Source organism: Molothrus aeneus, chromosome 2, assembly GCF_037042795.1.
Source record: "Molothrus aeneus isolate 106 chromosome 2, BPBGC_Maene_1.0, whole genome shotgun sequence".
Lineage (NCBI taxonomy): Eukaryota > Metazoa > Chordata > Aves > Passeriformes > Icteridae > Molothrus > Molothrus aeneus.
Genome location: NC_089647.1, coordinates 11,046,262 through 11,059,251, shown reverse-complemented (window position 1 = coordinate 11,059,251; position 12,990 = coordinate 11,046,262). Strand labels below are relative to the sequence as shown.

The 12,990-nt window shown below is 38.6% G+C and overlaps 1 protein-coding gene across 1 annotated transcript in view; it reads right to left on the bottom strand.

Annotated features, from left to right (window-relative positions):
- USP25 (ubiquitin specific peptidase 25) overlaps window positions 1–12,990 on the bottom strand; it is an 88,796-nt gene that overhangs the window by 37,059 nt on the left and 38,747 nt on the right. The window contains exon 6 of the mRNA XM_066571931.1: window positions 2,157–2,243. Within this exon, the coding sequence (XP_066428028.1) occupies window positions 2,157–2,243 (87 nt within the window). The remainder of the gene's footprint in view (window positions 1–2,156; window positions 2,244–12,990) is intronic.

Here is a 12,990-nt window from a genome sequence, read left to right as displayed (position 1 = left end):
TCCCTGAAGTACAACCACATGCTTTAATTCTAAATCAAGAGATTGTCATGACCCCAGCATTAAACTGTAATTCCTACCAACTGGAAGAACAACAGGATGTAAACCCAAGTATTCAAAATTTGGGATTATTAAAACATATCCTTTATTAGCAAGGAAATTTGATCCTGGAGAATGTCAGTCACATATGGTAGTTAATATTGAAATTAAAAAAAAAAACAAAACCAAAACTGAGGCAAAATAGTTTTAAAATAAGTAAGCCGTCAGAAGTAAATTCCAGGGCTTTACTTTTTTTTTTTCTACTGTCAACTGGTAACTTATATTACAACTCTGAATCAATTTGCCTCTAATTGCCTTCACTTACAAAGAAATAAAGGCACCATATTTGGGGGCATGCATGCTCATGTCTTCTGCTCATCTAAATTCCAACTAATGCAGTGATACCTTATCCTAAATTCTCCTCAATCCATTTTCAGCTGTAGATAAGACAGAGCAGTACATCAAGTCATAATGTTACTTCATTCTGGAATGTAAGTTAACAAAGGAGAGGACACAAACTACTGCCAGACATTCTTTCTAGCAAGGTTTCTGCCCAAATCCATGTACTTGCCTGGTGTCACACCATTTCTCACGAACTTATTGCCTGTCATGGTCAGAATTTCTAAAAGAAAGCACTTTGGAACAGCTAAAGGCATTTGGCTGCAAGTGTCAATGCTTGGGCAAGACGTTTATGAAGCCAACAGCTTGTTATCAGCTATTTCATACCACTTTGCAGATGGCAATTGCTTTTTCCATGCTGAAAAATGAACACAGAATTTCTGAGTACTGAAGAATATTACTAAAACAAATTACATGATGAAAAATTAAATGCTGAGTAGAAAGTCAATCTAAAAATATAAATAAAAAAATTTAGTGCAACTATTTGTAAAGCATGACTAATCTTTCTCATTAAAATACACTGCCCCATCCCTACCTTGTGTTGGGAACACTACCCATGTTTTCTTTTTACACTATCTCATGACCTAATGCAAACATGCTTTCCAACCAAAAAAAGTGACCTCCTGCACTTTGAATGTGGAGAGGAAAGAAGGGGGTAGGGCAGGAGAGAAATTACCCAGGCCTGACTGGACATTCAACTTCCCTTTTATGGAACATACCCAGAGGTTTAGAAAATGGACACTGTCTTCTCTTTTTTTTTCTTTTGCTTCTCTAATTACAGCTCTTACTTTTGATAGTGAACATTCCAGAGAATCCTGAAGGGACAAACAACTAAGAACAGGCTGACAACACACTTGCTTGTTTAAATCTGACAGAAAGGGGCAACAGGCAGTACTCTAATTTACTGTGAGGGTGGTGAGACCCTGGCACAGGTTGTCCAGAGAAGCTGGGGATGCCCCATCCCTGGGAATGTTCAAGGCCAGCTTGGATGGAGTTCTGAGCAACCTAAACTAGTGGAAGGTGCACCTGTCCATGGCACAGGGGATGGAAGAAGTTAATCTTTAAGGTTCTTTTCAACCTAAATCATTCTAATTTCTGGGTATGCAAAAATTCATTGCTCTATAAGTCCCTGCTAAAAATCAGGCAACAAAGCATCTTCATACAGCCACTTCCTTTTCCAGTTTTTCCTTCCCATTTCATAGCATAGAAACCACAGGGCCCCCACAGCATTTGTCCTCAAAGGAGGCCCATGAAGGAAGAAAAACTGATCTGTCTTGTCCCCCAGTCCATGACCATTCCCCCTTGCCAGTCTGAAGCCACACAAAACCTAAGCTAAGGCCTTCCCCTCCCCAGTCCTTATGAGTACCAGGGTAAGCATGAGAAAATTTAAACTTATATCACCTCCTGAAAAAGCCAGAAGAGACAAGCTAATGAATGAAAGCTCAACGTCAGATCATGAGTGGGAGGGAACTGGAATAAAATGAATTTGCTAAGACAAGCTACACTCACATGAGAAATGCTCTGCCTCTCTCAGCACCCTGCCCCATACTCTGCTGCCAGGCTGATGCCATTTATGTAAGATCCACAGCAGGAAGCTCAGAGAACTGTTAACTGGCACCTCTAAAACCCACGCTGATATGAGCTACAGATTCAAGCTAAATTCAAGTACAAGACAGAAATGCCCTCATCAGCCATGAGAGAAAATCAGCTTCTCCTTTTACCTTTTGGTTTCGGGGTAAATCTTGAGCATTTGCAGGAGGATTGAAATTCAAAACTAGTCTTCGAAACTCCAGTAGGTTAAATAATGACTGAAAAGAAAAAAATTAAGAAAACCTTTAAGCACTTCTACAAACAATACAAAACTCTTCCAAATAAGCCTTAGCAAAACAAATGAAGTGTCAAACACATGCAGTGTTAAGTTTTGTTTCAGAAGGCAGAGTATTGCTAAACATATTTTCACCAGAAGACAATTACTTTTGCCAAGAAAACAGCGTAATAAAAAAACAACTCTGCACTTAATCACATAAAAGGAACAATAATTTTACATAATAGGCAAATTACATTTTACAACAAGAATTTTATGAATTGTATAACTGTCAGTTTTCAAAATAACACGAAACACTGTTTGGCCATCTAAAATTTATCTTGTAGGCCCTCTATCATCTACTCCTAAGTGCACAGAGAGTACATCTCTGCACGTGAACCTAATTCCACTTGCATTAGCTGAACATTTTGCATTCTGTCCTCTCTTCCCATTCCTACAAGATCTGAAGGATGCACATTAGAGTAAGGAAATTGGGTTATACAACTTTGCAGGTAAGGGACTGATAACATTCCCATTTTATGGACATGTGAATAGACAGGTGTCAGTCTGTCTAGGACATGAAAGCAGGCACACCCACAAAGAACTCCACAGTGCCTGGAGCCAAGAGAGTACAAGAGCAAGATGACTCTGGGCTGCAAACAGTAAAAGTCCAATGCATTGGGCTGAGAACTGGAGGTCTCAGAACTTGTGGAACTGCAGCACTGCTTTTCTGTACAGACAAAAAGCATCTTAACTAAAAATCACTACGTTACAGAAGAGCATTCTGACGAAGGCAGGGTAGGAAGAAAGGTCTGAAGTACCTTAAACATGCTCATCAGAAAAGCACAAGAAAGATCTGCCCTCCTATTTGTATTTTATTTGGTTTATAATCTATAATTAACTCTCCTCCAACTTCATCACATATCTTAGCTATTTGTTTTGGAAAGGCAGAGTTTGCTTACCCCAGCAATAGACTTTGATCCCAGAACTTGTCCTACCCATGTAAAGACTTATGTCACAGATCACATCAGTTTAATAGGTTTTCAACACCACAGGGCCAAATAAGCGAAACAAAAATTGTGAAGAGGCTCTGCACTTATTCCAGCAATTTAGAACATATTGGTAGGAAAATAAAAATAAAATACTGCCAATGTTCCTGATTCTCCTTGTGAAAGAGCCCATAAGAGTCTAACCTTTTCCCACACCCCACAGTATACAGCATCCCCAACAAAACAAAGAGGCTTCCATTGGGACATTTCTTTTTAGATTTAAAAAGTATCCAAAACATCAGCCAAAAAAAGACCTCTCTGACTTTGCTGAATCAAGGCAGACAACTGAGACAAACTTTTTTCCTATTTTGCTGTTCAAAATACGTGTTCCCCTTTTATCCATCCTTGCAGAGAAGGGAGATTAAAACAGAGTCCTTTGTTTACTTACTCAAAGCATAGAAAATGTTAATATTTAATTCAAGTGTCAGTCTAGAAGCTGATACTAATTGAAGTTATGTCTCATGATGTAACAGAATTCCACTGGTGGGCTCTTCAGCAAGCAAAACATAGCAATGTTTTATGTACAAAATAAACCAGCTGCTGAAATATAATGTCCAAAGGCTGAATTCTCTCCATAACTAATCCAAGTGCCATCAAAATGCCAAGCAGCTGAGCAGGCCAATTTCATAATACAAACACACAAATTATGTACAGAAAACTGTACTCAAGTTTAGCATTTTTGCCTGTCATTCAATCCAACAGGTTTTTCGCAAAAATTCAGTTTCTTAAATTCAGAAATCTACTGAACATAATTCCATGCTCTCTGACTGACATGAACAAACCCATCTGTGCAATCTCCTGAGAGTAATTAAGAGGATTGTCCAATTTGCTCTTTTCTTCCTCAACCTTAAACTATTCAAAATTTCTTATGCAAGATGTTTAGTTGTTAAACTTCTTGCCAGAAAAGCTTACAATGTGCATGGCTGTTGTGAGATACAGCAGAACCCTCACAGTTTATGTGCTGCCAACACCACTAATGGACACAGGACAGGACAGTGTCATGCTGTAGTTCTCCTATAGTCAGCTAAACCAACTTAAGGAAACTTAATCAACTTAAGGAAACTTCTACCTTCATTTAAAAAGATCATTTCCCAGTGTAAGTGTAAACAAGTGCCTGAAACCAACTGTTTTAGTGCCTGAAGTATCTCAATGAGGAACCTGCAGCTCTTCCTGAGGTAAGGAGATAAAAAGGAGCTCACCTAAGCCCAGCAGGGATCTCCCAAGACCAACCACCCCAGAGCCCAAAAAGAGGAAAAGCAAAACACTTTCTAGTTTGCTGAGCCAACTGTCAAGGCTCCCTGCACCCAGGGTAAGAGGCCCATGAGGCAGAAGCTGCTCTTCTGCAGCCACCAAGAGACAAAGCTGAGACTGTCCCTGGCCCAAGTGCCACACACTGGCCCTAGCCTAAAGCTCCCAACAGATTTGCTTTCCAAACACACTGCATGGAGCAGCACCTCACCTCTTACCCACTTGGCTTCAGCTACACTGAAGGGGTAAGAGTCCCAGTGCAAGAAAACAGGCTGCATCTAAAAGGTGGACACTTCACATCTACTGTCCTTGATCAAATACCTTTACAATTGACTAAAGTATGCACAACTTATGCATGAAAGAAAAACACTCTACAAGGTGGGTTTGTGGCTTCTTTTTTTCTCAGTTCATTTAAACAATTTAAAAGCTGTCATCTGGAAACCTAACTGAGCCAAGCTAAGTTATACCAATTCAAATTGCCATGAACATAAACAGACAGTATGGACATAAACATAAACAGTATTCTTACTGCCTTGTATTCTGTCAGAACAGAATACTGAAGAACAAAAATCTAGTCTCAGTTTAAGGCATTCACACTAACAATACTGAATAATGAATACAAGACATTGTGGCTTTCCCCTGCTATAGGTGGTTATGATGTATTTTCAGTCATACCAGAGAGAACTAGGTAGAGCTGTAGCTTCTATAATGTAAGATACTAAAACATTCACTTTTATGAGTAATGTTTACTTGCATTCAGTTCAAAAACAATTTCTGAATCTAAGTTGCCTGGGTTTCCCTTAAAACACTCTGCTTTATCCCTTTTTTCCCCCCTTAAAATTAGGACTATCAAACATAAGGACCTTGCCAAAATTTAGGTTGACTGAATAAAGAATTAATTCTTAACATTCAATAACAGTGATGAAGAATATAAACAGAATTAGTGCTTCAAGAACATAAATTAGTCAGTATATTAAACCTATAAATGCCAGGCATGAAACACAGGTCATTAAATGCCACCAGCAGAGTCCTAAATTAATAAAGTTACTGACACCAATAACAGTTAGAGAGTAGGAAAACACTGCTTCTGAGTCTAGGTACAAGATGACCCAAGAAGCTGCTGCAGAGAGCTTCAGACAGGCTCTTGGTGGATTCTTGCAAGTTTGTAAGCATTGGGAACTAAAACCAGCTGTTTCACTAATAGATTAATGAAAACATTTGGTTCTCTTTGACTTCCAATTTTGTATTTGTTTTCAGCACTGAGAAAAAAAAAAACAAGAAAAAGGCAAAAATAGTCCACAGGAACTGTGCATTTTTAATATGCATCACCTTTATACAAGTTTGCATAAGACCATGAACAGGCAGACAGCTTCACATTGAATTTTAAAAGGTTAAGCTTGGAAAGACAGAGGGAAGGCACGACAGAAGGAAGAAACCCAAAAACTAAATATATCTACTAGGACAGCTTGAAAAGCAACTCTTGGCAAGGGAAAAGAAAAGCATGCATTCCTACAGAGCTCCTAAACAAATTCCTTTAGGTACTGGCATTTAGCTAAAACATGATCTTGCATGAGTTGAAAATTTATCTGTATTAGCACAGCACAACACTCATTTTCCTCATTTAGTCATCTGCAGCCTTTTATGCACTTCAGTTTGACATTTATTTATTTATTTCATTTTTTCTTTAAAGCCACAAAGCCAAGACCATATCCACCTTCATTCTGTGTAACAAGCAGAGAGCAATTTTAAATAGTGAATACATCATTACTGTTCTAATAATAAAAAGCAAAAATATAGCCCTATGTCATAAAGTATATTATTTGGAATAGTTTGCCTCTACCAACATGAAAAATTAGATTTATGTTCTTACTTCACTTTATAAACAATTTTGGTGATTTAAGGAGCCAGTTTTAATGGGGTAGACTGAGTATTATTAGGGTTAACATTTGATTCATGTTAATAACTCAAATCAAAGAGAAACACAGAGCTATGGCATTTATGGTCCTACCTGCATGCATTGCCATGTTTCCTCCAATAGAATAAAGAATATGAAATTTACTACTTATCAATATTTGAAGTCATAAGGTTCAAAGTACTCCTAAATATTGCAAAAATTAGTGATTTAATACTCCTGCATGCCTCTGATTGAATATTAGTGTCCAAAGCTCCATATTGCAAAAATATGAGCAGCAGACAGCTGAGTACACTTCTCACCAACTTGCAAGCCTTTTGGACTCTATATCCCTATATCTTGAGAGAATTGGGATTGTTCAGCCTGAAGAAGAGAAGGCTTCAGGGTGACCTAAACTGTGGCTTTCCAATACCTGAAGTGAGCCTAGAGGAAAGATGGAGAGAGACTATCCTGGAGTGAGGACAAAAAGGGAATGGATTCACACTCACAGAGCAGGTTTAGATCAGATATTAGGAAGACATTCTTTGCTGTGAAGATGATGATGCACTGGCACAGGTCCCATTCCTGGAAGTGTTCAGGGCCTGGTGGGATGGGGCTCTGAGCAACCTGGTCTACTGGAAGGTGTCCCTGCCCATGGCAGGGGGTTAGAAACAGATAATCTTTAAGATCCCCTCCAACTCAGGCCATTCTTTGGTTCTAATTTGGGAGAATCACTTCCTTCCCCTCTTTAAGGCTTTCCAGACTTTTCCTATTTATTGATTATTTTTCCTTTTTTGGTTCATATTCTTCAAAGTACTTTCTCACAGTCCATAAAGTGGCTGCTTGTTGCAACTGCACCAATTACTCTGCTGGGCACAGCGCTCCCTTCTACCCTACTCCTCCTTATAACTTTGGGGTTGTCTCCTACTCCACTTGTTTGTGTCTTATTCCTGTTAAGTGGTAAATCCTGTTTCCAGAACAGAGACTAATAAAAGGCATTAAGAAAATTAGGAAGTCACCCAAAACATACTTTTGTGCTTCTTTATATACACTGAGGATTTGGCACAGTCCAAAGCTTCTCTCACATTCTTTAGAAAATTTCACGTAAAGAAGACAGAAGGGAAGTGAGCAAAGCAGCTTTAAATCTGGGACTTGAGCAGGTTCCTGTTCAAAATTCACTGTGAAAGTATGGGAAGAGGAGTTTTCTTTTGCTCTTCCCCTCTGAAATAAAAACTCTTACAGACAAATATGACACTGCCTGATGGCTGAACTTCAACACAACCACCCCACATGTACAGTGGTAGTGAGAATCACAGATTTGAGAATCACAGATTCAATCCCAGGTCTCAAAAGCTTTGGAAAGTACCTCTAAAAGGACATTTTTATTTATAAACAAGCAACCAATTAGCATTCCAAACTGCTGGAGACTTAGGTACAATTTGCAGTCTTAAGCTATCATGTCTTTCATCTTCAGAAGGCTGAGGTACAACATGGAAGAAGATGGAAAACAGCTTGCACACTGTTTGAGCTTGAAAGTCAAACTAAGACCTCTAGCAGGCTTGGGTTAAGTCAACATTTTAAACAAACAGCTCACCATGGAATTACCAGCCTGCATTTAGAGAACATTTACTTGTTTATAGCAACAAACTCAGAACACTACTACAATTCAGAAGACAGCTAAGTATGATATGTGTCCAGAAGAATTCACTTTATGCTTGTGTCTTGGCACATACTAAGAAATGCCATCCAACCACTCCTCTACTACATGGTCAAAGCAAGAAAAAAAAATGTTAGGACAAAAAAAATCACAGCCAACATTTCCTTACATGGTTACAGAAGTTTTCAGCTTCTTGCCCAAATTAAGTGATGTAAATTTAAATAACACACCTAAACAATGCATCCTGTATTCTTTATTTTAATTAAATAAGCAACTATTTATGAGTCAAAATGAAAGGCATGATCCATTAAAGCTTTCCATACCTTCGCAACAAATTTTGCAATATTACAAATCACTAAATGTAAGGTAAGAGTATGAAATATCATACAAGCAACCTGAGGAAGCCAGAGACCACAGAAGCACAAAAAGCAGGAAAAGGAACAACTTGTCAGCAAATATCGTAGGATGACTGAATTTGGAAGGGACAGGTTCACTTTTCAGAGAAACAGAGGGAATGGCAGAGGAATGGAAAGCAAGAAACTAGATTTCTAACATTATTATTGCTCTGCCCATGAACTTCTACAGAGCAGTTTATATCATATCCCCCACCAACCCCTGTCTCAGGCTGTTCCACAGTGAAAAAAATGGAAAGAAAATATTCCATCAATGACCCTTTTAAGTCATATGGGGATTGAACACTGAATGTTCTTCAGCCTACAACCTGGCACTGCATGCCCAGCAAAGCAAGGGACTCAGGAGCAATGTATAAATGTGCACATTTAATAATATTATGCTAGGCTTTTTGTATGAATGCACTACCACATCATCCACCACAATCCTTTCCATCCGTCATGACAAATAAGAAACATAAAATAATGTAAAAGTTAGATACTTGTGGTAGGCTGCTTTAAAGAAGAACAATATTGGCAAGTAGCTGAGCTACCAACTGGGAAGAAAATACTCTCTTGATTCTCATCCATCAAGTTGGTTCATTTCTTCCCAGAACTAGAATCAAAGGAGATCCTAATCCCAAATACACTGACATCAGGGAAACAAGAAGCTTGCTCCTAAACACAATGCAACAGAGTAAAATGCCAGAAGTGGTGTTAGGGACCCTGAAAATAAAAGTTAAAGAGCACCCTAGAAGATTTATGCTTACTAACTTCATTCAGCAAGCTATGCACTTTTGGGGGAAAAAAAAATCTCATCCTACTCTGACAGACACAGGGAAAAGTGTGTGGGGATGCCAAGCCCCAGCTGTCCTGTTGGGATACCTCATTTGGTAAAGGGAGAAGCTGCAACCTGGCCCCCTGGAAATCATGAGACTGGGGGAGAGAGTGCACATGGTACATGAGGAATGGCACTGGAGAAAGAGGAAACAGCAACATTCACAGAACAGTTTTCACTGATTCCTCAACACACTTTCCTTCTCCCACAGAAATGTACCTTGGCACACTGTGACATCCTCTGAACCATCTGGGCATTTCTCATGGCACTTTTTCCACAGGGCAGATCCTGCCTGGACATTACTTCTTGTACATGACCAGAACCCCACTTGGGACTCCAAAAGATAAAGTTTGTCTGGTGCAGTGTCTTAAACCAAAACATCTGGGGGAGAACTTGCACAGGCAGCAAACCTAAGAGATGATTCCAACAACATATCCATGTCCTGTCCTTACTTGCTTTCTACATCCCGTGTCCTGAAAACTCTTAACTTCTGCTCAGCATGGGGTGAAGGAACCACTCCACAAGCTCCATAAATTTATTATTTCTAAGCCATTTTCAGGCTGTAAACTCTTATAGCCAAGAAAAACTGTGACGTTACCTTTTCACAAAGGGGCCACTAAAATCTACTGCAGAAAAGTAAAAACATACAGTGGTGTATTTGTGTTTTGTTTCTTTAAAGAACTTGATGTCTTAAATTCTAATTCAAGAGCAGACATATGTAGTCACAATAATGAGAATTTTTAAAAATTAATAAATAAAAAACCAATGCACAACCAACAGAGAAATAGTCTAAAGCCTCAAGATTTATGGGTCCTTTTATAAATGTTCCTCTAACTAAACAGTAGCAAAATCATGCATGGGTGAACTCCTGTCCCAAATGTAGGTTTATTAAAAGTTCAAGAAGAGGTAGAAAAAAGGTTGAGGAACTTGATTCATTTCTTGGCAGGTGACATGATTTAATACAGTTTTGTTCTTAAATACTGTCTTGGGGACTCAGTTTTAAATTAATGTTATTATCAAGTCAGAAGTCCTCAACAGCAAGGCAGATTTTTAGAAGTTACACTGTGGGAAAACATTACCGGTCACTAATGCTGCTGAATGTAACTGTGGAAAGCAAAATTTTGTTTTGCAGCTCTCTGAAGAGAGACTCCCCTCTTCCTGTGCAGAAGAGGATGCCTTCCACATGTGCCTATTTCCCTACAGCACAAATAAATACAGGGTAAAGGCAACATTTCAAATGATGTTTGAATCTTGTTAAACATTGCTGTCATGCACCACGAACATCTCTTCAGGAATTTCATACTCAATGCAAATACACAAACCATTTATGACTGCATTTCACTAAGTCAGTTAATTGATGCCTATAAAAACTTACATTGCAAAAGGAAAGCATCAAAATGTCAAAATCTCTTTTTTCCTTAACAAGCACGCCTTAAATAGAAGGATGACTTTTCTTTCTTTGCAATTTAGTTTTAGATTATATTACACAATATATCATTGTGACTGACAGTAGTTAACATTTAGATATTGTTGACCTATGTGATGTGTCAGGTTACAAAAGCCTCCCAAAGAAAGCAAAAAACTACTTCTACATAGTCAATGCAACCCAAGTAGTCAATCTGCCCTGTGGATACATAAGTATGGTATTAGCTAATGTTCTAAATTAACATGCATTAAATTTCCTGGGATGGTTGCTTGAAACATAAATCTTCCTGGCTGACAGATAATATTAATAACCTAAATTTTCAACCAACTGAAGCTATAAATCTTTCAATGGTTTGCTTAAATTACATTCCATAGACCTAACTCCAGAAGTTTCACTATCTTTTAGGATCAAGCCATTATAATTCCAGACACCACAGATTTTCACATGGTATGGCTGGGGACCATAAGAACTAGCTAGGTCTCTTTCTAATCTGTTTTCAAGGTATAAAGTTGCACACTGGGTATAAATAACGTGAGATCATAGGTCTAGCATAGGTTTTTACATTCTCTGCCCTCTGCTCTTATCTCTGTGATTAAGAAATTAAAAATCCAAGTTTCCATAAAAACATTTATCTAAAGATTTTCAGTTTCCTATATAAAAAATTTCTTTAACAGAAATGCACATGCACATAAAATCAGTGCTTTAGATGTTGGGCTGCTAGGAATATAAAATCTGATTACACAACAGAGAAGGTAAGACACCAAGTCACATTAGCCCCATAAAGATCTTAATGGAAATATTTGCTTCTGTTAGGACAACGTTTCTGCTATTGCAAAAAGAGCTATGCATGTGATGGAATAAGGAAACGAGGAGAGAGGAACAAGGGAAACATCAAAAGATATCCAGGAACACAGAAAATTCAAATACTGCTAGATTCCTAAATGCTGAAAGAAAAAAGGCCCAAGAACATAAAAACTTCAGTGGGAAGTTGAGAGGGTCATAGAACAATTAAAGAAACCTTTCAATTTCATGATCTACAGCATTACCTAAACAGAATCTGCAGGTAAGTAAATCCTTCCCATTAAAAAAAAAAAAACAAAAATCAAAACCAAACCTACACATAAAATGACCCACTTCAAACAAAACCAAAAAACCTCCAAGTCAAGCAGAACATGTATAGCAGTAATCCAGTTTATGCGGTCTACTGGGATTTCAGGGCAACTTTGGAAGAATTCATTTAACAAAAGCTTTTAACTAAGCACCAGTGAGGTGAGATGGAAAGTCCAGGTACAAACAAAGAAGCAATCAAAAACTAAGAAAGGAAAAAGAGCCAACCATCTGTTCCAGCCTGAAGGGAGGTTACTGTAAATTCACCAACTCTGCACTGGTAAGTAAAATTCAGAAGTCATTGAAAAAGGACAGCAAGTTTTGACCATGTTTGCTCAGTAAAGAGATTTGCAGTGTAGTAGAAACTCGAGTTGGCAAGCATGAACAGACAGAAACATCATATGAGATTGAGTATCTATGTAAGAAGAAAGCTATTTTCAAAACTGCTATGTGTACAGTGAGGTACCTGGTGGAAAGCAACTCAGGAATTTGTAGATGATGGGCACTAAACTAACTAGCATTATTCACATTATTGACCTGTGAGATCAGACAATGCTACTCAGGGCTTTTTTTCAGGCATCTAAAAACTTTCCAAGGTTTGACAAACCCTGCAGAGCCTCTCTGGGCAACCTCCACTGCCTGCCTGTCTTTATAGGAAAAATGCTTCTTTATATCCAGGCTTAATCTTCCTTATCTCAATGACTCCTATTGCCTCTCATCCTCCCAGCATGCACTGCTCTAAAAAGCCTGGCTCAAGTACATCAGAAACCTCTTGTATTCTCCATGACTTGGCAAAAATGAGAGAGAGCTGCCTTGCTAAGACTTCTTCCCACTGTCTCTCATCACCACTGGATGCAGCTCAGTGGGTCCTGTGGACTTGTATGGGTCAAATTTGCACACTCAAATCCTTGTTCAGAGTTCCCTCAACTACGTACAGGTCTGAGGTCTTAGAGATAGATCTCACTGATAAAGACTGAGGCAAAGCAAGGCACTGAGTACCTACCTGCTCTATTCAGCCATATTCTCCTCACTCAGCCCTTTACACCCAGTATAACATCAAAACCTTTTCTTGTTACCCTAGACAACCTTTTAGGCATCAACTCAGGTCAGCTTTCACTTTACTAATACCATTCCTTCATGCCTGCA